Source organism: Neolamprologus brichardi, chromosome 8, assembly GCF_056152115.1.
Source record: "Neolamprologus brichardi isolate AB-2024 chromosome 8, ASM5615211v1, whole genome shotgun sequence".
NCBI lineage: Eukaryota > Metazoa > Chordata > Actinopteri > Cichliformes > Cichlidae > Neolamprologus > Neolamprologus brichardi.
In genome coordinates, this window is record NC_142111.1 from 10,012,541 (window position 1) to 10,040,380 (window position 27,840).

The 27,840-nt window shown below is 41.0% G+C and overlaps 2 protein-coding genes across 2 annotated transcripts; one reads left to right on the forward strand and one right to left on the reverse strand.

Moving 5' to 3' along the window:
- The first annotated feature begins 5,261 nt into the window (after positions 1-5,261).
- On the forward strand, positions 5,262-18,632 carry slc17a7b (solute carrier family 17 member 7b). Its single transcript, XM_006801019.3, has 13 exons — positions 5,262-5,732; positions 11,492-11,744; positions 12,752-12,870; positions 12,969-13,083; positions 13,195-13,282; positions 13,405-13,491; positions 15,064-15,200; positions 15,618-15,767; positions 16,660-16,792; positions 17,510-17,620; positions 17,742-17,869; positions 17,969-18,038; positions 18,203-18,632. Exons 1-13 carry the CDS (start codon positions 5,671-5,673, stop codon positions 18,493-18,495), a joined length of 1,746 nt encoding a protein of 581 aa, XP_006801082.2. The 5' UTR covers positions 5,262-5,670; the 3' UTR covers positions 18,496-18,632.
- A 4,029-nt stretch (positions 18,633-22,661) lies between these two features.
- Positions 22,662-27,412, reverse strand: LOC102781400 (uncharacterized). The gene is made up of 6 exons (XM_006801020.2): positions 27,333-27,412; positions 26,169-26,204; positions 25,787-26,005; positions 25,399-25,680; positions 25,158-25,292; positions 22,662-25,059 (listed from the first exon to the last, which is right to left on the reverse strand). The coding sequence occupies exons 1-6, from the start codon at positions 27,364-27,366 to the stop codon at positions 24,698-24,700; spliced, it is 1,068 nt and encodes a 355-aa protein (XP_006801083.2). The 5' UTR covers positions 27,367-27,412; the 3' UTR covers positions 22,662-24,697.
- Positions 27,413-27,840: the final 428 nt, after the last annotated feature.

The window sequence follows — 27,840 nt, forward strand, 5'->3', positions numbered from 1 at the left end:
TCTATCAGAGAAGTAGCAACACCTTTATGAGCAGAGATGGGCAGTAACGCGTAATCCAATTACTTTTTTCAAGTAACGAGTAAAGTAAGTGATTACTATTGCAAAAATGGTAATTAGATTACCTTTACTTTCCCGTAATAATGCTGCGTTACTGCGTTACTAAAACCGTGATTTTTTTGCTAGAATGTCTCATGACAGTGAGGTAAGCAAGTGCAACGTTTGTGACAACAGCTGTGTGCAGATCAACAATGGATAATATATCGAGTGCGGGAGAGAATGTGAGCGTGCAGAGTTTAAAGCGTGGAAGTACTGACCTTACTTTAAGTTTGATTCCATAAAAAGTGACAAAAACATTAGTGTCCATTGTGCGTGGGAAGAAAACTACTTTTTACAGCGAAAAAAACCCTAAACTTCCGAGCAAGCACCGAGTGCGCAACGACGTAATGGGAACCTCACAGAGAAACTCGCGGATTCTTCCACTGACCACTGACACCTGCACCAGGGTAAACCTCCGCCTACGCCACTCCTGCTTTACAGGTGAAAATAGAGCAAAAGGACCTCTAGTCTTTGACTTTATTTATTTTCTGCTGTGTTTTACTTGCATCTATTTGAAAGAGTGAGTGTAAACACACAAAAAAAAATATTTTATGTGCTGGAATGTGCAGAAAATAGGTTTAAATATTAAACAAATTTCTTCCAGTCAGAGAATGTTGCATATAATTAAATTTTTGCTTGATGCATAAAGTTAAAAAATTAAAACTAATAAAACAAGTTTTAAAAAGAGACTTATCTATTTGATTACATTTTGTATGATGGATTGTAGAAAAAGTAGAATTGGGCTGAAAGATCTATCGCTTTATCACCTATTAATGTTAGGATGCCTGGGTCGTTGACCCAGGGCTTTTGAGTTTATTATATTATTTATAATTTCTAGTCTTTGGGTTTTCGTGAGTCATGTCTTATGGTTTGTCTCTGTGTAATCCTTGGTTGCTGTCTCCCCTGTCTGCTGTATCCCCGTGTCCAGTCTGTGTTTTGTGTTTCCTGTTTTACTTTGAAGGTTTCTGTCTCATCTCAGTGTGTTCAGTTTACGCTTCCTTGTCTCGTCAGTTCTGATTTGCCCCAGCTGTGTTTCCCTCCTGTTGTCCATTCCCTGATTGCTCCCTCTATGTATTTAAGCCCTGTGTTTCAGTTTGATTTTGTCGCGATCTACCGTTTATTTAGCTGTGTGTTTTTCAGTCCTTCGGTGTAAGTTTATTTTGATTTTTCCAGTTATGTTATATTTGAGTCTAAGATTAAAGTGGTTTTGAGTTTAAGTTTTGTCTCCGGAGTCTGCACTTTGGGTCCTTCTCCTGCCTGCACGCAGCCATCACATAACAGAAGATCGCGACCATAACATGGACCCAGCAGACTCCGTGTGGTATCGGCAACCCGCAGCTTCTGCCTTCCTCAAGGAGAGCGTGAGGCAGGAGGCTAAGCATGCCCGGGAGCTCGAGTCACCTTTCTATGGTTCACGTTTGGCTTGGGGAGGGCCCCGCAGCCTCCAAACTGCCATGGCTACGGCCGAGCCGGCGCCTATGCCTCGGGCGATCAGATTGAGCACATGCTCATTCTCTCCAGTCGCTACACCTCCGCCTCCACCCCTGGATTACCAGTCCGACAAGAGGGTTAAGCAGCGGAGGAAGAAGGATTACTGGACGCCGGACGTTAGACTCACTCCACTGCAGTCCTTCGCTTCATTTTTGGGTCTGCCACGTTCTGAGCTTCACAAACTGTCTGCTTCCTCATCGCAGCCTGGTCTTTTGGAGGATTCGCAGCCCAGTTTGCCACCTCCCACTTCCCGGAGAAAGCGACGCTCACGCGGTCGCCACTCTGTCTCTGCTGAGCCACTCCCCATGGTGAGGTATATTGACTGTTTTCATTCTGCTCCCTCTGAGCTGGAAAGAGACAATCATGGGCACACTGTAAATTCTGAGACTGTGAAAACTGTTAAGACTGTTAGACGTGGTGGTGGTAGGAAGCTAAGAAACATTTTAGAGGAGTCTGTGTTTGCTGAGCCTGCTCCTTTGCACCGTTGTGTTCCTGCTCCCAGGGCAGCTCGGGCCCAGCATTCCCCTGCACCTGTTTCAGTGCTTCAGGTGAGGGAGGCTGAGGTCCAGCTGGTCCCTGCTCCGGTGTCCAGGCCGGCTGAGCCTCTGCCTGTCACTGCACCCATGCCAGCTCCTCGGGTGGGGACAGCAGCTGCCCAGCCATTGACGGTGCCTGTCCCGGCTCCCAGTGTGAGGATGACCGGGAACCAGTTAGCTCCGGCACCCGTACCTTCTCCTCGGGTGGGAGTGGCTGGTGTCCGGCAGGTACCTGCACCTGTTTCTGACCTCGCTGGTGGCTCAGGTGAGCCCGTCCAGCAGATTTCTTCAGGTTCTGGAGGCTCAGGGGAACTAGCTCAGCTTACTGCGGATCCACCACCTTACCCACCATTACTACCATCTTTACAACAGTCGATACATATTAAACTTCTCTCCGTAGCTCGGACTTTAGCTCACCTATCAGCTCAGTCACCTGCTCAGTTCTCACCTCAGTCATTTACTCCACCGCCTGTTCCTGCTGGAGGGTCCGAGGGGCCCGTCCAGCCTTCGCCTGCCTCCGCTGGAGGGTCCGAGGGACCGCTTCAGCCGCCTGTTCCCGCTGGAGGGTCCGAGGGACCGCTTCAGCCGCCTGTTCCCGCTGGAGGGTCCGAGGGACCGCTTCAGCCGCCTGTTCCCGCTGGAGGGTCCGAGGGACCCGTCCAGCATCCTGCCTCCGCTGGAGGGTCCGAGGGACCGCTTCAGCCTCCTGTTCCCGCTGGAGGGTCCGAGGGGCCCGTCCAGCCTCCTGTTCCCGCTGGAGGGTCCGAGGGGCCCGTCCAGCCTCCTGTTCCCGCTGGAGGGTCCGAGGGGCCCGTCCAGCGACCTGCGTCGCCTGCAGCGCCACCACCTGCGGCTCCCACATCATTCCCTGCAGCGCCGCCCTCGCCTGGTCCGGCCTCCGAGTCTTCGCCCTCGCCTGGTCCGGCTTCAGCTTCAGCCTCTGCGTCGCCTGGTCCGGCCTCCGTGTCTTCGCCTTCGGCGTCGCCTGGTCCTGCCTCGCTCCATCTATCTTTGTCTGCGCCTGAGGTCCCCATGCCGTCTGGTCCTGTCCGGCCTGCACGTCCTGCTCGTCCGGCCTGCTCGTCCTGTCCGGCCTGCTCGTCCTGTCCGGCCTGCTCGTCCTGCTCGTCCTGCTCGTCCTGCTCGTCCTGTCCGTCCTGTCCGGCCTGTTCGGCCACTTTCCGGGCCGATGACTGGACGTCATTGCCGCCCGGCCGGCCTCCTGACCTGCTCCGTCGCCGCCGGTGCATCCCGCCCGGCCGGCCTCCTGACCTGCTCCGTCGCCGCCGGTGCCTCCCGCCTGCCCGGCCCCCTGAACTGTTCACTTGGCTCTTGGGCCGCCTGCCTCCGGGCCGCCCCCCGAACTGCCCGGGTTTGGACTGTTGTGCCGTCAGCCTCCGGGCCAGCCTCCTGAACCTTTTCGATACTGTTACCTGGGCCTCAGCGCCTTTCATGGGCTTTTTGTCTGTTTTCTTTTGGACTGTTGCTGGGCCGCAGTGCTGTTGTTTTGTTCTGTTTTGGGCTTTTGCTCCCTGTATCTTTTGTCTCTGGCTCCGTGTGTTTGTTTCGTTTCGGTCCCTCCATCCTGTTCCCCCGCCGCCCACCCTGGTTGGGTTGTTTTTTGTTTTGGTGTTTCGGGTTGGGCTGTCTGGGAGCCAGCCCTTTAGGGGGGGATACTGTTAGGATGCCTGGGTCGTTGACCCAGGGCTTTTGAGTTTATTATATTATTTATAATTTCTAGTCTTTGGGTTTTCGTGAGTCATGTCTTATGGTTTGTCTCTGTGTAATCCTTGGTTGCTGTCTCCCCTGTCTGCTGTATCCCCGTGTCCAGTCTGTGTTTTGTGTTTCCTGTTTTACTTTGAAGGTTTCTGTCTCATCTCAGTGTGTTCAGTTTACGCTTCCTTGTCTCGTCAGTTCTGATTTGCCCCAGCTGTGTTTCCCTCCTGTTGTCCATTCCCTGATTGCTCCCTCTATGTATTTAAGCCCTGTGTTTCAGTTTGATTTTGTCGCGATCTACCGTTTATTTAGCTGTGTGTTTTTCAGTCCTTCGGTGTAAGTTTATTTTGATTTTTCCAGTTATGTTATATTTGAGTCTAAGATTAAAGTGGTTTTGAGTTTAAGTTTTGTCTCCGGAGTCTGCACTTTGGGTCCTTCTCCTGCCTGCACGCAGCCATCACATAACAATTAAGGTTGTAAATCGTGTTTTTAAAAAGTAACTAAGTAATTAATTACTTTTGAAAATAAGTAATCAGTAAAGTAACGGGATTACTTTTTGGGGAAGTAATCAGTAATTAGTTACTGATTACTTTTTCAAGTAACTTGACCAACACTGTTTATGAGTGGCCAAATCAACAATCAGGCACAGTCATAAAACAATGAACGCAATGGCGAGTTTCTCAAGGTAAAGAAATGCCACAAAACTGCTTCTCAGTCACTTGTCAAGTTACATCTGAGCCTCTAAAAATGAGGGAATGTTTATAAAAAGGGCTACTATTGTCCAAATCCTCATGAACCTAACTGTAATGCAGCACTTCCAGTGTAAAGAGACTGGAAGATAAAATCAATACTGACACACTTTTGTTGATGGACAAAGGAAAATATGATTTTAGACCCACATACATAAAATACTTCAATGCAGTTTTTCTTTTGCACTTTTTCTATCTACAGTATACAGTTACATTAAGCCCGTTTTACGCTAGTTTAAACATTTCTATATGTAAAAAAATGTCTAGAAAAGAAAGCAGCTCGCCAATACGCACCAAATGAGTGACTCCATTAACTTATAATGACATATAGCAGCCCTGCCTCTGTCCCTGCTGGTAAGGTGCAGATCATGAAGAGATCAAGACTCGTCCCCTCCATTTGTGATGTTCTATTGATTTTCAATCCTTCTAAAATTTATTTCTGGTCATAAACGCGAAAAAACCCTGCAATCTAATCCACAACCACTGTCCCGAGGTGAGTCTGCGTACCTTCTTACAAATACCCAGAAACTCTATTAATATTCTTGGTGGGACAGTGTTTACACTAACTCCCCATTCAAGGCTTGTGCAGTCCAAGAATAGCCGCGGCTTGGATAGTCGGTGCTTAAAACGAGGAAGGAAGTGCCGTATGCCTTCCACTCACTACACACTTGGAGAGATTAGAGGCAGCAGTAATCTGTTTCAGGACCATGGCCAGAGACAACGTTTGGATATGAATCTTGTCGAAAGTTGCCAACGACTCTCTGTGAACCTTTACGGACACCAAACAGTGTGACGAAGTTTGTTTGGACAGGGTATCCGGAAAAGTGGGGAAGAACATGCATATTCGACTGGTTTTATATAAAGGGACTTGAAGGAGGCTCAGTCAAATCTCTGGACAGTCTGTCGCTGATTACGAGTCTCGTTTCACATGAAAGCGTGAGTTACGAAAGCTGGTGACCCAACCAAATCGGTTCTTTTAATGTGAGTAAGAAGCAAGAAGCCGGGAAGCAGAGGAGAAAGGCTGTGCGCTCAGTCGGGAGCGCGCAAAGACTGCACATTGGTCCGGTCCTGGAGACGTGAGGATGGAGGTCCGGCCGGACAGGTTTAAGGCCGTGGCAGCCAAAACTCTTGGGAAAATATACGGGTATGTAAAATCTCCTCCTCAGGGAACAGAAACAGAGCAGAAACATCTGCTGGATGACCTTTAATGTTAAAAAGGAGCTTTGTGTTTAGCGGTTAAGCTGCGGACCTGAGGGGAAGTTCATTCTTACTGATGCTGAAACATGGCCTGTTAGTCTATGAGTGTTTCTATTGAAAAGATTTAAAGAAATATAATGTCCAGAGGCCCGAATCAATAATATGGAAATATGTGTCCGCTTATAAATCTTTCATATAAGAAATGTGTAGACAATAACTCGCTGTATGTGGCACTGGCGACTTAAAGTAGCTGATAAGAGATTAAAAAAGAAACCCAAGTTAATGTTCAGGCTCTCTTTTATAAGCAGTGTGTATCATTCTTTGTTCCCGAAGAACAAAAAAAACAGAATGAAGTTACATTTCAGGCTCAAAATGTTCTCTCAGTGTAAGATGACGCGCTGGATCGATACTTGGATCCATTTCTCCTAAGCTTGCCGTGCTGTTACATTGTCACATTACAGAGACACTGTGACACCGTGTGTGTGTGTGTGTGTGTGTGTGTGTGTGTGTGTGTGTGTGTGTGTGTGTGTGTGTGTGTGTGTGAGTGAGGGGAGGGGGTGTCCATCAGGAATTTTCTGAAAGACTAATAAAACTCTGTGTTTCACTTTCTTGCATTTTTAGAGATTAGACAATGTTGATAATCTGCTCTAATTATTCTTCCAAAGAGGAACTGTGTGTTTAGCGTAAAGCAGGCCTAAGGTCATCTCACATCTCATTGGTAGACAGTAACCTCTTTCAAAAAACAGCTATTTTGTCATAACAACTTGTTATATATCGGTTATAATAACAGAAAAACAGACATTTAAGAACTCGGTATCATTTTAATGACTTATTGGGACACTTTTATAGGTTTATAGCGACAGTGCAACCAATTCCGTTGACACTCGGTGGCAAAAAACGAAACAAAACAAAGCAAAAACCTTCATTGGGCACTCCTGAGAAATAGCGTGTAAGAACCTGGGCAGTTATCTGATAGCAAGAAACTCATAGGTGGACTCCCCTTTCTTTCTCTCGGGATTTGATGCAGCGTCTAAACACTTAAATCCCCTCCAGAAATAGCATCTCCCCGTCCAAGCTGTCGGCCCACGTAAATCCCTGCAGGGCGTACACCTGGGCCACGTCTCTCTTCCTCTCTAGTAGCCAGATAGCTTGTCATCTTGTCCCTCGCCCGCGCACCCCCCTTCATAGCCGGGATTAGGACACCCGACCTGCGGCAGAGAGCGCAGGTCATCTCACTGGAGCGCACTGCTCTCACGTGCTCCCGCCTGTACCTGGCTGCTTTGCGTAAAAGGCTCACCGGCCTGCTTGACCGCTCCGACTCTCCGCACGCGAAACCCGCACCTTATAATTAAATAAATGACTCTTTATTTAATTATTGTAAATGACTAAACCTTTAGCCTGTTTTATTATACAACTCTCCGCCTGATGTTTACTTCTCAAGCGTCATCTTCTTCTTTTCAAAGTTGATTAGCGCAAATTAGCAGTCACGCGATCGTCTGTGATTTCAGTCAGTGATCATAGTAGACAGCTGGTGCTTGTCTTTATTTTCAGGTTAAGCAGGAATTTGACTCAAAGACACTCTGAATCTCTTATTTATCTCAGGTTTTATCCTCAAAACATTTACCTGGAAAACTCGTTCCTCGCGAGTATTTTATGACTAACTCTCTTATACCTTTTTCCTTCGTCTGTTATAACTGCCACATGAGCGGATAGAGGATATTTTAACATTTTATATTAGGAGATTTAGTTCACTAAGTTTGTATTAATGCCATGGAGCATTTTCAGCCCATCAACTTTCTCTTATCTAATCAATTATTCCAAGGTGTCCGAGCTGACGGTCTGCCCTACATTTGTCCTTGATGTATGAATTAAGAGATGAACCCGCTGACGGAACCAGGTGCATTGATTCAGGAAATATAGAATTCAGCTCTGCTATACTCCAACATTCAGAACTTTTACTTTTTTGGGATTGAGTTCAATTGTTCCACAGGAATGATTCAATCTGGGCTTTTTTACAAGGTGTAACGGGAGAAAGGGAGAGAAGGTCAGGCAGCTTTTAGGGATTACGACGGATTTTCCTTAACCTGGGGTCAGTCATGAAAAGTCACTGCAACTGATACAGTATAAAATGTAAAATATAGTGGCCCTTTATAATAAAGTCCTTGACCTATAGTATAATTTGTCAAAATGCTTTCACCACAATTAGTCTAATGTGTAATATTCAGTATCGAAAATACTAACTGATTCCAAATGAGTCTAAAATTTCAGTGCAGCAGAGCAAGGAGGTTTTAAAGGAAACGAGACCTGCATTTTGAAGTGTTGAACACCTTTAGATTAATTTAGAAGGAGGCACAATTTATAATGTGACTGTTTCTAATATAATACAAAACTTTAAGACAATAAAAACACGTTTTCATTCTTTAGACACTGTTGTTAACAGTTTTGGCTGTATGGCATAATCTCCCCTTTTCAGATTGTCCGCATTATGTTGCATTATACTTCATTTATTGTGTTTTCTGATGGACATACCTTCTAAAGAAATGACTTGGAGTGCCCCCTTAATCAGATGGGACAACTCTGAAGCATATTACATCTTGCGCACCAAAATAATGTGTAATTAGAATGAAAGAAGGGGTGTTTATGATATTCTATAATACGGCTTATGCCCTTAACAATAATGTGCAATTGCAATGTAAGAAGAAGAAACATTATTGGCTGTTTCTTCTAAAATACCCAAAATATGTTAATTGTATAGAAATGCTCAGTGTTAATAATATCTTTCCTTTTAATGTCAGTTGTGTTTTGAGATGCTTAAGAATGACAAAAATTACATGGTAAATGTTGAGAAATTACATCATAAGTAGAGAGAGCTTTACTCCGAAAGCACTACAAGTGTACAGCCAGTGACAAAAAAAAAACTACATATATGGACACCAGGGAAATAAACTGGTGTAAAATAAGGAAGGACTGCTGTGAATTATGTGTGAGAATATGTGTGAGCCAGAGGAGATGCCGGTAAGGAGCAGGGTTAAAGATGAAAAGCAGACAGGAAGAAAGACGAGAGAGGCCAGCCCAGACAGAAATAGTCCAAGAGAGCCAGTGATATTAATAATTTAACAACGAAAATCATTAATATTTGATCGGTGTTGAAGATTGTTGGAACCCCTGCTTACAGTTACCAACAGAGCATGTTTTATAACGGCATAGCTGCTTTCAATCGTGTTGGTATTTTGTATGAATGTTCTGGACAGATTTGTTGGCAGGAACACAAATGGCCTCACAGCAGTTCTCTGGTAATAACCATGTCACTTTAAAGTCTGCAGGAAATATATTACATAGCGTGATATAAACAACTGCCTTAACTCCAGGGCCTACACAACAGATGTACTTATAAAAGCTTTTGCCACTAGATGAACAAGCTCTAAATGTTGTTGAATATCGCAAGTATGACACACAGATTTACTCACAACAAAAAAAGAGATCTGGGAAGTGTTTTGACCTGAGGTGTTTTGTCATATGTCCTAGTCACTTCTACGATTTCCTTTGTTTGTCAACCTTCAGTGACCTTAGATAAAAATACACTTAAATCTAGGAAAAAAATATTACAGCATCAGAATCATAAGAATCACTTAAATGCGCCATCAGGACTGGGGTTTTTCGTACTACATTCAGCGTGTGAAAGGTTATTTTGGGTGCATATTTTGATTTGGATAATTGTATCAGCTGTGTTTGTGTTTGGTCTTGAATGTCTCACGCCATCCTCCAGTCTCCTTAATAATTAAAATGATCACAATGTCTGTTTGGTTAGGAAGAGTATGGTGGTGCATCAGAGGTTCACTGTGATCATATTCACAACAGCGACGTATACAACAGTGGATGAGGTTTTCAAATTGCTGGCTGATCCAGGTCAATAGAAGCTGCTCACATGTATATATAAAACCTAAAGGGCAGTGATGTAGTAACTCATCCAGCTCATGATGTTTCACAATTTATAAGATACTGCCTGTAAAATGGCAAATGTGACCTTGACACTAACCTTGACCATGATTAGGTGATCAATGTTTTAAGTTTCACTAAAATCTATTCTTACATTTTCAATTCAATTTTATTTATATAGCACCAAATCACAACAACAGTCGCCTCAAGGCGCTTTATATTGTAAGGTAGATCCTACAATAAAACATTCAGAGAAAAAAACCCAACAATCATATGACCCGCTATGAGCAAGCACTTTGGTGACAATGGGAAGGAAAAACTCCATTTTAACAGGAAGGGGGGGCGGGGGGCATCTGCTGTGATTGGTTGGGGGCAGAGGAAGAAGACAGGATGAAGGACTTGCTGTAGAGGAGAGGCAGAGATTAATAACAAGTGTGATCTGACTAACGCTAGCTGGATGAGCTAAAAACTGATCTGTCACTTTCTACTTGTCCACCTCTGAAACATGAAACAATACATAGAAAGTATTGTGGCTTTTAAATGCACTGACCCTAAGAGGATAAAACTGGATATAGTTATACATCCAATATAAATTAGATTTTATTGATACTTTTATTGATTATTGCCTCCATGATTGCTTTTTTTTGTCACTGTTTCACTGAAGTGTTTGTCGCATTCCATGTAATCATACAATGAATGTGATTTACAGTATCATAACCTGCTCTAGTCTTTTTCTAACCTGTCAAAATTGTGGGTAATTAAAAATCAGGAAGAGTCGGTTATGAATGCTAATCTGGTTCATTTAATCTTTCGTTCAGTACAAGTTGTCAAACAAAATATTCCCATGATCTCTGCTCTACATTTGCACAGTTGATTTTTGGCTAAAAGCTGCAGGTTTGAGTTTGTGGATGTGCTTTGACGAAGTATAGCCATACTCTGTGCATCTCTGCGATTGTAGCTGGACCTGCAGTGGTCTTATCTTACAACTCAGCTTTTCACATGACATGTTTAATAGATGACTGCTACATTTAGATGCATATTTGATGCTTGTCGGAGGCTGACAGTCCTTGTGGTTTCTAAGGATTTTGCAGTGAGGCAGAAGAGCAGCTTGCTTTAGGCTTTTCTTTTTTGCTGGCGCTTTCTGTGAGGGTGCAGCGCAGAAATCCTGATTGTATTAACTTAATGTGATAAGTTAAAGCGTTAACAGCAGGTCCCAGCAGTGGGATGCTAATGGACATTTGTGCTGACTGGGATTTTTTTTTTTTAAGATGCTTGACTTAGCAGTCAAACAGACACCCAAGAGGACTGTCTGAACATCTAAACCCACTCACTTTCATCAGGCCAAGTTGTCAGTCAACAAGCTTTTCAGGATCTGTTTTCACTGTGGCAGCAGGAGATTGGAAAACCTCAGGCCCACTTACCAATTCCTCCGAAGTTAAATCAATGACATGCATTAGGTTTTCAGGACTTAGTAACTGTTGAACCTCGAGTTATTTCCTGTCACTTATGAATCATTGTTTAGCTTAAATAAATCAGTAAACAATACTATCTGCTAGTAGAAGCTTTTTGAAATGACTCATTTGCATGCAAGTGTGTTTTGTTGTGTATTTTCAAGGTTATTTCTTTGGCAAGTTATGCTTAAGAGATAAGAAATACAAATAGTTTTGCCTTTATTAAAGAATACAGTTTATCTACCCCCTCTTCGATACAGGAACAATAAAGTGACCTAAATGTAGGTGACACTTTTAATCTACCCACTTTTCCTCACAGAGCTATCGAGAAGAAACAGGAAAATGGCGAGACCATCGAGCTGTCGGCAGAGGGCCGGCCAGAGCTGGTGGAGGAGAAGGAGATGCCTGTGGTGGACTGCACGTGCTTCGGTCTGCCCAGGCGCTACATCATCGCAATCCTCTCTGGCATTGGTTTCTGCATCTCCTTCGGTATCCGGTGTAACTTGGGCGTGGCTATCGTCAGCATGGTCAACAGCCACACCATCTTCAAAGACAACAAGGAGGTTATAGTGGTGAGTGACAGCAGATGAGTCTGAGCTAATGTTAAATTCTCCCCTGAAGTGACACGGACGAATTACATATTGTGTAATATGACTGTTTATGTTTATGTTGTTTTAAGATTGTTTTGGCCATGGGGGGTTGTGCTAGGTACCCTACATATGATTATATGTGTCTAATGGACTCATAAAATGCTGAGTTAGGATTTAACAACATGAGAAAATGTTACACTGACTGGAATGATAAAACACGAGTAAGCATACCAAAGTGTCACATTATTAAAACTAACACAGCAGTACTTTCATGAAAATGATTTCTCTCTGTATTATCACCTGAAGGCAGCACCTCCTATGATCCCAAGCTAACTAGTCATAAAGGGAGGAGCTAATTTCCGCAACTAACCAGGACTGAACAATGCAGGCATCCTAAAAACCAACCCACCAAATCAAACAAAGTCAGAGTAAAACCAAAATACTGGCTATGAAAAAGGTTTATTCCAATTCCAGCTGTTTGATATAATTAGATATTAAGCATCGGACCACGCCTCCAAACACGCTGCTTCCGGTTTTCATCTATAGCTTCCCCCAGTTCTGCAAGCTATTCCCTCTTGTTTACGTGTCTCACCCTCCCTCCCCTTTTCAGTTCTTTAACTTCCTCAATGCCTTTTAGTACACGGGGATCTGCCAGGCCTGGGAGCCGCCGGCAGTTCCCTTTGAGGCCTCCCCCAAACCGCATGTCCAAGCATTCACCTTTACCTACTTAAACGTTGTCAAACCTAAAATGAGGACGTGGGCCCAGCTAGTGAATGTTTGATATAGTTAAGAGATCTGGTGGAATACTTGTGGCTGGTCAGCAGATGTCAGTAGTGGTCAGCATCTGTTTTTTATGGTTCTTGTTTACTGTTAATTATCTAATGTCCACTTTTAGATTTTAGTCTTGCTTTTGAGAAGTGAAAGAATAACTCATTTGCACATATCCAGATATGATTTTAAATGATGTGTCTTACTGTGTGTCCCAACAGAAAGCACAGTTTGACTGGGATCCTGAAACGGTGGGAATGATCCACGGTTCATTCTTCTGGGGATACATTGTAACTCAAATCCCAGGAGGGTTCATTTGTCAAAAGTTTGCAGCAAACAGGTCTGTTAACCTCCTGCACCGTGCAAGGAATAATCAGCTTTTGTCGCACAGCATATTCAATGGGGTAATTTCTTCTTTGTGTTTTGTTTCTTTTTCAGGGTGTTTGGCTTTGCTATAGTGGCAACATCTTTCCTGAACATGCTCATTCCTACAGCAGCTCGTATGCACTTTGGCTGCGTTATCATTGTCAGGATCTTTCAAGGACTTGTGGAGGTGCTTCTCTCTCCCCTGAAGTGCCCCCCTGCAATGTGCTTCTGTTTACATAATGCAGTTGAGATTATTTATAATCATGCAAATTCCTACATTCTACTCCTATTCCCACAGGGAGTTTCATACCCGGCATGTCATGGTATTTGGGCCAAATGGGCACCACCTCTTGAAAGAAGTCGCCTGGCAACAACAGCCTTTTGTGGTGAGTCCGTGATCAGTGACCCTCAGCTGCTCTGCCTGCAAACAATGGGTGATAGATTAAGACAATTAACAACAAATATATATAAACAATATCAAAATAAAATCAATATTTTCCTGTTTTAGGTTCTTATGCTGGTGCTGTGATTGCCATGCCATTAGCTGGAATCCTAGTCCAGTACTCAGGATGGTCATCTGTCTTCTATGTGTATGGTAAGACGCCTTTACCCTGGGCCTCATTTCAAACCCTTCAGTTTGGAATGAATATGCATTTTTTAATAAGCTAACTGTTGTTGATACATGAAAATGCGGATGCTTGCGAAGACACTGAACGCACACAGTACACCCTCACTCATAATGAAACTGTGAGAAAAGGAAAACCACAGCAGACCAGCGCCATAAATATCAGAAGGATGTAGTCTCATGGTAAACAAGAAATTACACCACATGTCATGTCAAAACTGTTATGTGTTCGGACACAGTACTGTGGAACGAATCTTGAGCAATGCCTTAGTTCTTTTTATTTTTCGACAGCGCAGCAATTTATTGAAACAGCATACGTGGCAAAAGCAGATTTAGTTCAATAGTTCAGTACAAATGTAACAAAGTTGAAAGTCAATATTTGACTACCTTGATTCTTCGGCACACAAAATCTGAACTCTTTGAAGGACATTCAAAGCTCTTCTTTGGATGTTGGTTGCCTTTTGTTTTGTTCTCTGGAGACCCTACATTCCTAATTAATGCTGAGGTAAACTTGGGGAGGCCAATCCATGACTGTGTGTTTTCCCTGTTTCCCTTCTGTCTTCTTGACAGCCACCCTCCCACTGAGACGAGCTCTGTTGAAGCTTCAGTGAACAATAGATGGATGTATTTCTTGGGAGCACTTTATAATAAAGTCACAGTGTTAGGCATTATTAAGGTATTAGCAAGCCCTTAATTCATTATTTATGCAGCATTACTCCTCAGCAGTTTGACATTAATAAAAACAGATATATTATTATGAATGTTATTATGATTATTAGTAGAAGTGATGTAATACCAGTGATAGTTGTACATGATGTAACAGTAACAGACAGATAAACATATCTGTATTTATAAAGGACATACTAAGGAGGAGTAATGATATATAAATGATTAATTAAGCACTTATTAATACCATGTGACACTTTTATAAAGTGCTACCAACGTTTTTACTCTTTCTTAAGGACTTTCGGATTGCCTTCATTTGCAGATAGTTTTTTTTAGATGTGCCACTTCCTCTTTTGACCTGCAATTGTCCAGTTTCGGCAAAAACTTTTAAAGGAAGCACTTCACAGCATGCTGTGATATGCTCAGCACATCTCAAGTATTTTATGCTTAAAGATTCAGCAGACAGGTCTTTGCGAATCCCTTTGTTGGTGGAAAAAATTATTATTATTTTTGTATAGAAATGGAGCAAATTATTTGTACTAGCAATGTGTAGACACAACACTGGTTCATCCCTCGAGTCAGATCAGCTCAGTGTCACGTGGCTTAACAAATAAACACAATCTTCTGAACATAGTCAGGCACGGGTACAAAAACTGGCCTGAAAAGTAACAAAGTAACCGACATCCAAAGAAAAACTCATGAAGGCTAAAGAACTATTGCTCAAGACCACTTTTAAAAGTTACAGCAAAGTCTGGCTACTTGGAAGAAGAATCTAAAGAAATGAGGGGTCCTTGTTTGCACAGTATTGTAATAACAAATGAGTTAGTGTGGAAAAAAAATAATCTTTTTTCTCCAATCTGCCTGTTCCTTCCCCAGGAAGTTTTGGTGTTATGTGGTATTGCTTTTGGATCCTGGTCTCGTATGAAAGTCCGGCAGCTCACCCCACCATCACCGAGGAGGAGAGGAAATACATTGAGGAAAGCATTGGCGAGTCAGCCCAATTTACAGTAACGGTCAGTACATGCAACAGATTTCTCAAGATCTCTCACTGCACTTCATTCAAGGGCATTTCACTAGTTTACAGGATTGCTATGAAACCACGTTTAAAAAAAACCCCCTCTTAAAAATAGATGAGTTTATATGCTGATTCAGAGTGAGATAACGGAGATGATAAACAAGCAAACACTGAGTCAGAATCTCAATTGTTTATCTGTCACAGTGACAGATTTAGAAACTTTTTGTTAGCACTCATTTCTGTATCTGCAGTCAAGCAAAACTCAGTTCCACACACCCTGCTCTGTTGTTGTTTGTGTTGCTCGTTTGTTTCAAAGGAAAACATTAAAAAAATTAATTAGTTACGTGTTCAAGCAAAGAGCTATACACGTTTGAGACAAAATCACTAAAATCATCATCACATTTTTCCCTTACAGAAATTCAACACACCGTGGAGGGCCTTCTTTACCTCCATGCCAGTGTATGCCATCATTGTAGCCAACTTCTGCCGAAGCTGGACTTTCTACTTGCTCCTCATCAGCCAGCCTGCTTACTTTGAGGAGGTCTTTGGGTTTGAAATTAGCAAGGTAACATGTGCAGTCGACAAGCAAAAACCTTTCAGCAGTTATATCAGAAAATAAAGGACATCACTGCAGCTTTGGTTGAGTGTCTTGCCACTGCAGTGGTGAATTTAAATGTCCTCATTTGTACCATTGCAGTTTGCACACCTTATTTTGAGTCATGAAGCACTGACAACAATTTTTCACCTTAATTTACTAAAATTAAATTTTTTTAAAAAGATTGAAAATTGTGTTATTCTATGGGACATATTTTTTTTAAATATCAATTCATTTATAGGCTGTTACACTGAAGTATTTCTATTTTAGTGTTGTTGATCATTCAAAGCTTTGTCTCATATTAACACATACACCCAATTTAGAATCACTAATTAAATATCCTGTATGTCTGACTGAGGAAACCAGAGCACCAGAAGAACAATGGCTTTCGGGAGGATTTCTAGAGGCATTCTGGCACCATTACAATGGTCTGCACCACCCTGCTGCAAATAAGCAGCTGACATTTATGTTCAGGCTCAACTTTGAACTTTAATGAACTTAAATTTTTATTTAAAATTTTGGTGAAAAATAAGAGTTTTCTAAATTTGTTTTTGTATTTGAATGTAGTTTGTCTTCCAAAGCTGCACCTTAAAGTCTGGAGGAAACTATATGAATATGTACTGTTCTGTGCCTCATAAGCACGTTAGCTTGAGCTCCAGTCATTACCTACAGGCAGATTATAACTGTAGTGACAGAAGTTGCTGCGATAGAGTGGTGAACAGTCTTGGGTTCAAATGTAAAATATTTCCTTACCCAGGTTTCTGAGAATGTACGTACAATAACATGGCAGAGATCGCACTGTTTGTGCCAACTTCCATGGATGTTTTACACTTGTTAAGGCTTTTTTCTTGTTCTCATCTAGGTGGGGATATTGTCTGCTCTTCCTCATCTGGTTATGACCATCATTGTGCCCATTGGTGGCCAGATTGCTGACTATTTGCGATGCAACCACATCATGACCACCACGAATGTCAGGAAGCTAATGAACTGTGGAGGTAAGAAAGAACCAATTAAAGGGAAGGGAAAACGAAAACTTGCATAAATGAAACAATTACATCTGACAAGACAGAAACAGCCCAGGAAGTCATGAGCAATGTGGACGTGCTCACATCTGTGAAGAATAAGTGGCAAATGCCAGTCAATCGACACAGCACCTGTCTGTGAGCACAGGTCCCATTCAAGGACATCGAGCTCTCATGCCACGCTCATGGACTCTCATTATCTGCGCAGCCTGTAAGGGCTGCAGGTTATGCTTCCAAACTGGACAGACTGACAATGCAATAACTAAGTGTTCCCTTAATTGTTAAGCGTATATATGGTCCTTTTATTTTTAGAGGTTAAATTGGCACATGCTCAAAATCTTATATAAAATTATTTGAATTTTATGTTTGAAGTGAGTCAAGCGACACTGAAGAAAACAAGCACAGTAACACGACTGTGGTGAGAAGTCATTTACCACATAAGGCAAATGATGACTCATCAAAAACAGAAGCCCCGCCACTGTCTGCTATTTTTACATTGTAGAGAGAAACCAAACAGCAAACACCGAAGTGAAATGCAGAAGCTTGCAAGGCACTTATCTCTAACCAATCGACAAGACTTCCAGGCACATTCGGTTAGCGAAAAGTGTGAACACAAGGCAACAAAATAAGCACTTGCACTGTTATATGTTAAAACTATTTATATGTCTGTTTTTTGCTTGCTTGCATCAGGGTTTGGGATGGAGGCTACCTTGCTGCTGGTAGTTGGTTTTTCACACACAAAAGGCATTGCCATTACATTCCTGGTCCTGGCTGTGGGTTTCTCTGGTTTCGCCATTTCAGGTGAAATATGAAGTGTTCCTTCAAAGATTTTAATCATAAATGATATGCGACTGAAAGTTAAGCAGCTACATTGTTGTGTTTTTATCACAAGATGGTAATAATATTAATGGTTCCTCACAAGGTTTCAATGTCAACCACCTGGACATTGCACCGCGGTATGCTAGTATCCTCATGGGTATCTCCAACGGCGTAGGCACCTTGTCTGGGATGGTCTGCCCACTTATAGTCGGTGCCATGACAAAGCATAAGGTGAGAACCGTTTCTGAATTTGTGACTCTAACTGATAATAATGCGTGCTTGTAAGTGTAATCAACTTTCTCATGGTTCTCTCTCACGTTTTCCTGGTAGACACGAGAAGAGTGGCAGGGCGTGTTTCTTATTGCCTCACTCGTTCATTATGGAGGTGTTATGTTCTATGGTATGCATAGTCTCCTTTCTTGTGCGTAACCAGATCAACTACAAAAATTCTGAATGATGAAAATTCAGCAAAACTCTGTATACTTGTCAGCTATCACTGTAAAAGTCTAGGTCTGTAACATTCATGTCATTTATTACCTCAGTGAGTTTGTGTGTCTGCTGCAGGTATTTTTGCATCTGGAGAGAAACAACCTTGGGCAGAGCCAGAGCAGCTGAGTGACGAGAAATGCGGGATCCTGGACGAGGATGAGCTTGCAAATGAGACGGAAGAACTGTATCGCACAAGCGGTGGAGCGGGCTACGGAGCCACGAACCAGGCATCGGATCCCAACGGAGGGGGCATGGCTGGGGGAGGAGGAGGAGGCTGGGTGTCAGACTGGGACAAAACTGAGGAGTATGTCCAACCAGCCGGAACCAATAATTATCTTTACGGAGGAGAGGGCGACCGAGAGTTATAACGTAAAGCCAGCAGACACAGTTTATCAGCAATGTGGAATTTCACTCAATGGCATTAAAAAACTGGTGGGAATGTGGGAATGGACAATTTTCAGCAGGTCTGACTATTTTATCATAAATTAAGAATTTCACAGAGACTGCACAGTAGAGGTGAAGACAGTAGTAAACGTAAAATGTGTTTGTGCACGAGTGCAGTCGTTATACGCTGTGTGGCAGAATGGTGTCACCGGCCCACCTTCAGACATGTCGGAGGACGGCTTTAGGCCTGGTGTGGCGTTCTTTGATGCTTAGTCATTGTAACTGTAGAAACTGGACTGGCATGACATGGATTTCATTTCTATGCCTCTTATTTGTATTTTAATCACTCGTGATTACACATCTTTAGGCGCACAATGAACACTGACTTTTCTTTTTAGGAGAAATTGATATCTATTGTCAGATTAGTTTCGAAGACAAGATTTTTTATAGGGGTGGCCAAGAGAGAAACAACCTGCTGTAGGTTTATGTATTAGTCTTCCTAGTCAAATGGTACATTTACTACATAGAATAATAACATATTTGTTTGATTTTTATTTTTCACCCTTATCTGATTTAAAAAACAAAACAAAAAAGATCTGCAACCATCTGTTGAGATACTCTCATTTATGGCAAAACAGGTTTGCTGAAGATATAGTAATTTCTGGATGCATTTTCTCCATTAATATATAGTTGAACATAGCCACCCATGGCCACCCCTTGTCTCTGCCCCTGGCCCCAACAGGTCTTTGGTTGTTTTTTTTGTTTTTTTTTTTCATTATTGTCCTTAATGTGCACATTTTAGGAAAAAAAATCATGTGCCAATACAACACAATATATAATGTTTTGTAGTATTGGTTTATTCATCCACTGAAAAAGGAACTGAACATCTGCAAATAACACCACATCTGGCTTTCTGGGAAGTCTACATAGACATTTTAGATGCAGTTTTTAACCACTGTATGTAGTGGACTACTACCTTGCCTACTAGCTGACATACTGTGAAAAAAAAAAAGCATATAGGATTAGTTTAAATCTCCAGAACATCAACGTCCTCTTTTAAAATTAGACTCTTAGGTTAGAAACTGTTTTTCTTTCTGTTTCTTTCTGTTTCTATTCTTTCTGCTTCTATTTCTATTTCTAAATAGAAACAGAAAGAAATTTTGCAAAAACAGAATTTTGCTTTGTATGATTAACATCTAATACGTCCTCTATTGGTATCATTTTGGTTTGCTCCATCTGTGTTTGAGGCTGGCATCAGAGGAAGCAGTTTGCTGTCTCCAGTGAAGTGGCAAAGCACAAACAGCACCAAGCTGAGGCTGTGGGATCAGTTTTGTAGAGCTCTCATTTAAAGGTGGACTTTAAATTGAATTCATATGTGTTTAATAATCCATAAAATATCAATTAAAACCAAGACCAGTTAATAAAAATGCTGAAAATCCCAACGGCATTTCTCTGTACAATTTATTTTTGTTAGATGTGGTCATGTATCTAGTTAGTCATTAACTAGTAATGGGATGGTACTGTTTACTGATAGGATTGATATTAAATGTTAGGATTTTTACTGTTTCTGTCATTTTTCATTCATTTATTGTTAAATGTTCTGTTCTTAATTATAAACTAAATCTATGTGTAAAAGAATGTGGAAAAATACTGAAGAATAAAACTTAGAGGTGATAGCTTCCACAGTAGTCACAAATCTTTATATTTGGCAGTTTACCCTTATGCATTGCTGCCATTTTAATGTTTTAACATTTCATATCAGACGGTACAGAGTACGTCTCGCTATAAGTTCATTATTATGCCTGATTTGTACTACACTGTAAAACAAAACATCTGTTTTCTCCATGTCAGCTCTCCCGTTTCATGTGTGATTCAGACACTAAGTATGCAGGTCTTAAACATTCCTGACCCTTGGTTTCATGTTACCCCTAATGCTCTGCTCCATCCCAGACAGAATATTGATCACTGAGCTTAACTGTGAGCAGCATGGAAATGAAGCGGAAAAATAGATTTTGACGGCACAGCCGGTAAGAAGCACAAAGCCTTGGGGTCTCTAAAATCAGTGGTATCATCCTGCATCCATTTGTGATTGAACATATAACATATTATACGGTATATATGATACCTGATAAGCATGCAGCACTGCATCCGGTGTAATTTACTTGCCCAATTGCATGCCAGTATGAATGTTGTGCAGAGGCAAAGGACACAGTAAAGAATGGACTTAAGAGAGCCTGAAGACCTAAAAAAAAAGATTATGACAGTAAAGGGTCAGCATTAGCTTTCTATTGAAATCAAATATCTTGCGTGTGTGTGTGTGTGCGTGTGTGTGTGTGTGTGTGTATGTGTGTAAAACCATTACTGGAACTACTGTAGATTTCCTCTATGATCACAGCGATACATTCTAAGTTTTCAAACCACAAACAACAACAAAACATGACACAGCATATTACCATCGTTCACATTTTATTTAGCACAATCAGTAAGAAATGCAGAAGCAGTGTGTTAAATAACCAACACCCTATTTTTCAGTAGTTTGTAGAATCTCAAGCAGCAGTAACTTGAAGTGTCAACTCGCTGACTGCAAGTTATCCGTTCTCTGCGGCTTCAAAACAAGCCTAAATCATTACCCCTCCACCTCCGTGCTTGGCAGTTGGTAAAGTTGTCACATTACTGCAAATTGGATCCTGGTTCAAATAACCTGTGTGGCTCAGACCCCACATTACATCACTTTACATTACAGGGGTTAGGGCTGTGTTCGATAGGGGACAAACATCTCTGGTTGTCTGTCCAAAGCACATCGTTACAGAAATTGTGTTGATTTGTTCAGATGCAACTTTTTAAATTGAAGCTCTGCAGCCATATTTTAAAAAGAAGAAAATTCCTCTTGGCAATCCTTTTCAAAAAAAGTCACACTTGATTAGTCTAATTGTGATGTCACAAACGTTAGCATTTGACATGCTAACTGAGTCCTATAGAGTGTGAGTAGCAGTTCTTTGCAGTTTGCAGTTTCTGTTAGTATTGCAGTCTGGCCTTGGGTGGATTTAGCTGTGATGTTCACTTCCGCAACTGTATGAATATATTCATGAATATATTTAATATTTTTTAACTTGTGAATAATCTTTCTCGCTGCAGAATGACAGCTTTCCCAAGTTGATGGGGAACAACTTAATTTCTGGTTAGCTTTTGTTTTGTGCAACGTCTATGGTTGTTCATCTGAGTTTGTATTTAAATTATTTCTAGACATATTGAGGACCAGAGGATTTTTTGTAATGTCCTGATATGTAAAACCATAGAAGTGAAAGAGGGTGCGATTTCATTTTCACATCACTGTAAATGCATTGTACAGTTCACAAGTTTATAAAAAGAGTCTTATAAATACACTATACAAACAGTATAGGAGCTAGCCTAAACTGCCTTTCCTCCACTTCTGTGTCAAGCTCGTGCGACAGTCTTGCACTCCATGTTTTGTGTGTTTAGTTTTGCTTCTTCTCTCTTGTTGAGTCTAATTTCTTTCAGCTGTTTTCCCCGTGTGTTTCCTGTTCCCTTGTCATTCCTGGCATATTTAAGCCATATGATTCCCTCTGTCTAGAGGGATGCAGCTATGCATTTTAAACCCTTTACTCTGACAGAAGTAAAACTCCAAACATAACAAAATAACAAAAAAAAAGAAAAGTCATTGGCATCTTTTTGTGACTCGTTTGTGTAGAAAGTTTTAAAAAAAACAAAACACATATCAATACACTCATAAGAAAGCCTAGTTGTTGTTGTTGTTTTGCCATCTTTAAACAAATGCATTTTTCATATTCCATGTGAAGAGACAGATAAAAAGTCGTTTCGGTCCTGTGCTAAAACTGAAAACACTAACTGTTCAGCTGAGAAACTGTAACAGCTGTAATTTATCTGTAACAGCTGTAATTTATCACAGATGGGTGTATTCATCCCTATCACTGAAACACAAACAGATAAACACCGTGACTAAAGCTGAACATGTTAGATAATTACATAAGGCTATTTTACATATTGTGCTTTTATTTTAAAACCTATCCCTCAAAGTTTTAAAGCTATGAATTATATTCCTCCCAGCCTTAGTGTCATGGTCTGTGTGCAGGCAGGCAGGAAAAGAAGCAAAGTGCAGGATTCATTCAAGTTAACAGAACCTCAGCTTTATTGCTGGCAGAGTACTAAAACTGAAATAACACGGGAACAGAACACACAGGCAGATACGGTGGTACGACGCGAAGCTGAACATATGAAAATACAGACAATAAATACAAGAAGAACACGAGGGAATGAGACCAGATGGGGGACACAGCTGATACAAATTAACTGATGGGACCAGTCAGACACAAAACTAGAAACATCACATAAGACACAGACCTTCAAAGTAAAACAGGAAACAGGAAATCCATAGAAAAAACTCAGAGGCACTGAACTAAACTTATATTAAATACTAGAAACTAAAAATTACAATAAAAATACACAAAAAACTGGGTCACAGACCCAGGACCGTGACACTTAGACTAGCAGCCTCACACTGTAGCACAGGAGACACTGCAGGACATAAATTAATAAAAAATGACACAAAACATCTTTGTAGTAATAATATTATCTCAAGCCTTTATTCCTGCCATTTGTATTTTATCTATTTGTACATATTAACCAGCATCTGTGTGTGGACAGCAGAGAAAGAATTTCATTGTACAGAGAAATGCTTTTTCTTTGCACACATGACAATAAACGCTTTAAATCTTTGAATCTTGAATCGTGTACAGTCTTTCAGCACAGAATATTAAATAATCTACCGTATGTACAAAAACAACAACAAAAACCCCTGAAAGCAAACGCAAAACGTTTCCAAAACAACAAAAACATCCCGTAAAGGCAAAACTTTTTTTCCTTTTAACACGACTCAAAATAAAAAAATTAAAATAAATAAATCTTAATGTCTCATTCCAGCTTTTCAGAAGAGAAAAAGTAATAAAACAGTGTCAATAAAACCGGTCAAATAGGATCTCTGGTTGCAACTTACTGGTTGCAACACATTTAGCCACAATACATCTGCGTTGTTTGTGTGATTTTATTGAGAGAAAAATGTTTTTGATATTAAATGATTGAATATAGGACGCTAAGCAAGGGTTCGTTTACACTAAGCATAAATTTGTGATTAACTCATTTATACTAAATGGTGGAAACGGGAAACACAGAGTACTTCAATCGTGTTGCCTTCAAAATAGAAATTCAGCAACATGACAACAAGCTGATCCGTTATAATCAGCATGACTTTAACAAGACAAATAATGATGTGAAGATGATTCATTTTTGTACGAGGAATAGTTTAAAAAAAAAAATTAAAAACTGAACGTGGAGCTTGACTCACTGTACTCTCAGGCTGTAGCTTCCATACTCAAAAAATGATGATACCATTTTTGTAAAACAGTTTATCTGATATTGACCTATCAAAATATCACATAGTATCATTTAAGAAAGTGGCTTAAGTGCTAAAAGGAATCTCACAGTGCAAAATATTTATCCCATTGCTGATGAGCTAATTTATTTATATTTTTGTATATATCACAAAAAAACACAGCTTTGGGAAATGCTCATTAAAAAACAGTACATTAAAAATATGATGGCGAAATCTAAATAATGTGATAATGCCTAAACTAACCATTTGGTTCCTGTGAGATGAATTAATAATGTACAATGATGTAAGCAGAAACGCTATAGTGAGCACTGCACATATTAGCTTGTAGCATCAAAGCTGAAGGACATGATCAGTTAATAAAGCAGACTATTTGTAAAGTGTGGATGTGTTGCTTGTTTGTTGACTTGGTGTCACAAAGCGTTTGCTGCTCTTTTGGATTTTGCTGAAATTTTACTCTGTATCATTTGATTTAATTAATATATTACAAACATTTCTCCCTGCCATTGAAAAAAATGTTATTGTAAAAACCTCACTCGAGCTGTTCCTACAGTCTCCCACAGATTTATTTTCATTACTTATTATTGATAGTCAATCTGTATTGACACTTTCACGCCTGAAAGACACCTGGACGTCAGATTTCTTAAACATTCATTCAAATCAAGGAATCTTAACTTTGGGATCGAGATCAACACATCTGCATGGTTTTGGTTTGCGGCATTAAACCTGTTTCTCCTGCAGTGGTGCAGCTCCTTTTTTATTCATTCGTCCGCTGTTGCAGACTCACTGGGCTTATCCTTCCTCCCTGCTTCATATCCACCCTCTCCGCCTGCTGCACCCTCCACCCCTAAAGTGTGGTATACCCCCTCTTTCATTTCGCCTTTCTTCAGTGCTTCATATCCACCCTCTCCACCCGCCGCCCCTTCCGCCCCTAAAGTGTGGTATACCCCCTCTTTCATTTCGCCTTTCTTCAGTGGTTCATATTCGCCACCTTTCGGCTCTCCACCTGATGCTCCTGCAAGGGTGTCGTACTCTCGCTCCCTCCCAGATGCCTTCTGCAGAGTTTCATACTTGTCATCACCTCGCTCTTTTGATCTCAGCGCCACATCCTCATAAATCCGCTCTGAGAAAAGTTGATATGCAGTGTGGTATGAATACAGTGACTGTTACCATACCTAAAAAACAGTAAACAATCCAAAGAAACAAAAAAATGCTACTCACCTCCGTCACTTCTTCTCCTACGTCGTAAACCTACCACCACTATCACCACCAACATCCCCACCAATACCAACAATATCCCCAACACCATCCCCAACTTCCCCTCTTTCTCAGGTGGTTTTGGAGGCTCCCATGGATCTGTGGGAACAGAAAATATATAAATCTAATAGTCATGAGTCTCCTCGTCGTACTCCCATTAACTTCATTTCAATAAAACTGAAGATGTAATGAAAAATATGCTTACCAGAGGTGGTGAGAATTACTTGGTTACTTCTGTGAGTTTGACCCTTATCCGTACACCAGTAAATAGTCTCATCAACATTGAGGTCAGCAGTTTGAAACACCATACTGTTATTGACGCCCTCCAATTTCAGTGAAATCCTTTTTACACTTTCTCCACCCCTGTACACCCAGCACCTCCACCCTTTCAGACCATCCTTATTTTCAAGCTTCAGGATAACTGCACCTCCCTTCCACATGTTCCGATAGCCTGTCTCAATGGTGAGTGAAGTGCTGAGACCAGATTCTGCAGGACAAATAAAGGAAATCATTTCATTATTATGTGTGAATTGTGAATTTACCTTTAGATCTGTGGAAGTTTGAGCTCTAATATGTGTTGATTGTGAATTTACCCATGACATTGACTGAAACAGGGTCACTCTTTGTCCCACTGGTCTCGCACGAATAAAGGCCTCCGTCATTTGAGTTTTTAATTTCCACTTTCAAAATGTCTGCTCCGACAATTTGCTCACCATTTCGTTTGTGCCATGTCACTGAGCTCGCGCTTGGATTGCATTTTAAATAAACTGTATCCCCAATAAAGGCCATTTCAAATGTAGGTACCATCAAAACTAAAAACGAGAGAAAAAGAAGAAATGCAATCAAGTATTTGTATAGCCCTTCTGAGAAAAACTACAAACACACTGTTGTGCATACTGAGCAAATAATAAAGGGCAATAAATGCAGTACAGCGTGTACAAGTGACATTTTTAGAAGTAAGTGAATATGGATTACCTTGTGGTTTTTGACATCTTACCAGGAGTGGCAACACTGTAACAAAAGAGCAAAAAAGTGCTTTTTAATTTGAACAAATTTACCACCAAATGAGATTTTTATCTGTGTGACACTGAGCAGGTACTGGCACTGTTAAAACAAAGGAGAATACAAGAGCATGTTCAGTGGAATTATTTCAACAAATATGAAGTAACTTAGTGGTTCACAGACTATTTTTTAAATTAAAAAAATACATTTGTGACTCAGAGTAACCTGAAATTACTGCAGTTAGGATTAAGAATTTTTTTAAATTAAGTATAAATTAGTATTTGTTCAATTCAGCTGTAATTATGAAACACTGGGTGTTGTAAATATAACATTTTACAGTTTCTAAACAAGCTAAAAATTAGTTGATAGACTGGTGACCTATTTAGTGCCCCCCCCCCCCCCCCCCCCTCCTTTCTCCCATTTGACAGCTGAGTATGCAAAGGCCGCTGTAACCCTGAATTGGACAAGTGAATGGATGGAAATAATATTTGTCAAATATCTGCTTAACTGCCTGCATATGTATGAAAGATTAACTTTAAATTTATCCAACACATTAAGAAAAAATAATATTATTTATCATTTTGAGAAAAAAGTCAAATCGTGGCGATTACCAAATTGCCATGTTTGCTACAAAATGCCTTGTTTAGATGAGTGAAACAAATTAATCCGCCGTCTTGTGAGACAACATCTTTATTGTGTGACGGTGTAACCATCAGTCCTGTTTCCTTGCATCTGTCCATTACCAGTCATTTCATTTTGTACAAATTCACTCTTCTACGTTTGTGGTTTCCGTCTGACCACACGCAGCTTACTGCACCATGTTTTCGACGTCCTTAAACTGATCACCAGACTGTGTTTATGTGCGCAAAGAGAAATAAAATCTGTCCTTGTTACACATCAAACCCGAATCATTAAGAGCAGAATTCTCCTTGATAAAGCCACTGGAAAGTCCACTATGCAACTTTTGTCTCAAATTAGATTTTTTGTTACTTAAATGCTAACTGCAGTGCAGTTTTGAATTTTTTTTCTCAAGTTTAAGAAATTACAATTGCAAAGTTAAAAAAATAATTCACAGCTATGTTTGCTTCATACAACAAAAACAAAAGTCCTGCATCATGTCTCAGCTGGTTTTCTTACCTGCAATGAGCAGCAAATGCTTTCCACTCGCCATGATCAAAGGTACTACGGCCAAGAGAAGCTTCACATTAACTCAGTCACGGAGGAGTGACAAGTGACTAACTGGCTGCTTCCCTTAATGAGTCGTGTTGAGGAAGTTGAGGGAGGGCCATGCATAATAGTACTGGAGGAAAACTTTTTTTTTTTTTTTAAACTATCAAATCATCTTAGTATACTTCAGCTTTTGACTTAGATTTTTCCTCAGTTTTCCTCCTCCGCAGTATTTTGTCCTATAATGCTACGGACAGAGAAAAACAGGAATGATTGCGGCAGTTTTCTTCACACAAGTGATAAAACTGTTCCAGTAAGCTGAAAGAGAGGAGCTTGGGAACTTTGAAGGGTGGGAAAGTTTTAGCACTCTGTGATAATGCAGGAGAGGGCTCTGGGGACACTAAAGGTATTGAACATACATGCTTACCTCATATAACGGTGAAGAACACCTGAAGCAAACCACTCAAGTGCGCCATTT

Coding starts and splice junctions, on each gene's coding strand:
- slc17a7b (XM_006801019.3), top strand. CDS start 5,671: ATGGAGGTCCGGCCGGACAGGTTTAAGGCCGTGGCAGCCAAAACTCTT. Junction 13,084..13,194: donor TCTTTCAAGGACTTGTGGAG/GTGCTTCTCTCT, acceptor CTATTCCCACAG/GGAGTTTCATACCCGGCATG. Junction 16,793..17,509: donor GAAGCTAATGAACTGTGGAG/GTAAGAAAGAAC, acceptor TGCTTGCATCAG/GGTTTGGGATGGAGGCTACC.
- LOC102781400 (XM_006801020.2), bottom strand. CDS start 27,366: ATGGCGAGTGGAAAGCATTTGCTGCTCATTGCAG. Junction 26,006..26,168: donor AAGATGTCAAAAACCACAAG/GTAATCCATATT, acceptor TCTCGTTTTTAG/TTTTGATGGTACCTACATTT. Junction 25,681..25,786: donor TGTTTCAGTCAATGTCATGG/GTAAATTCACAA, acceptor TTTGTCCTGCAG/AATCTGGTCTCAGCACTTCA.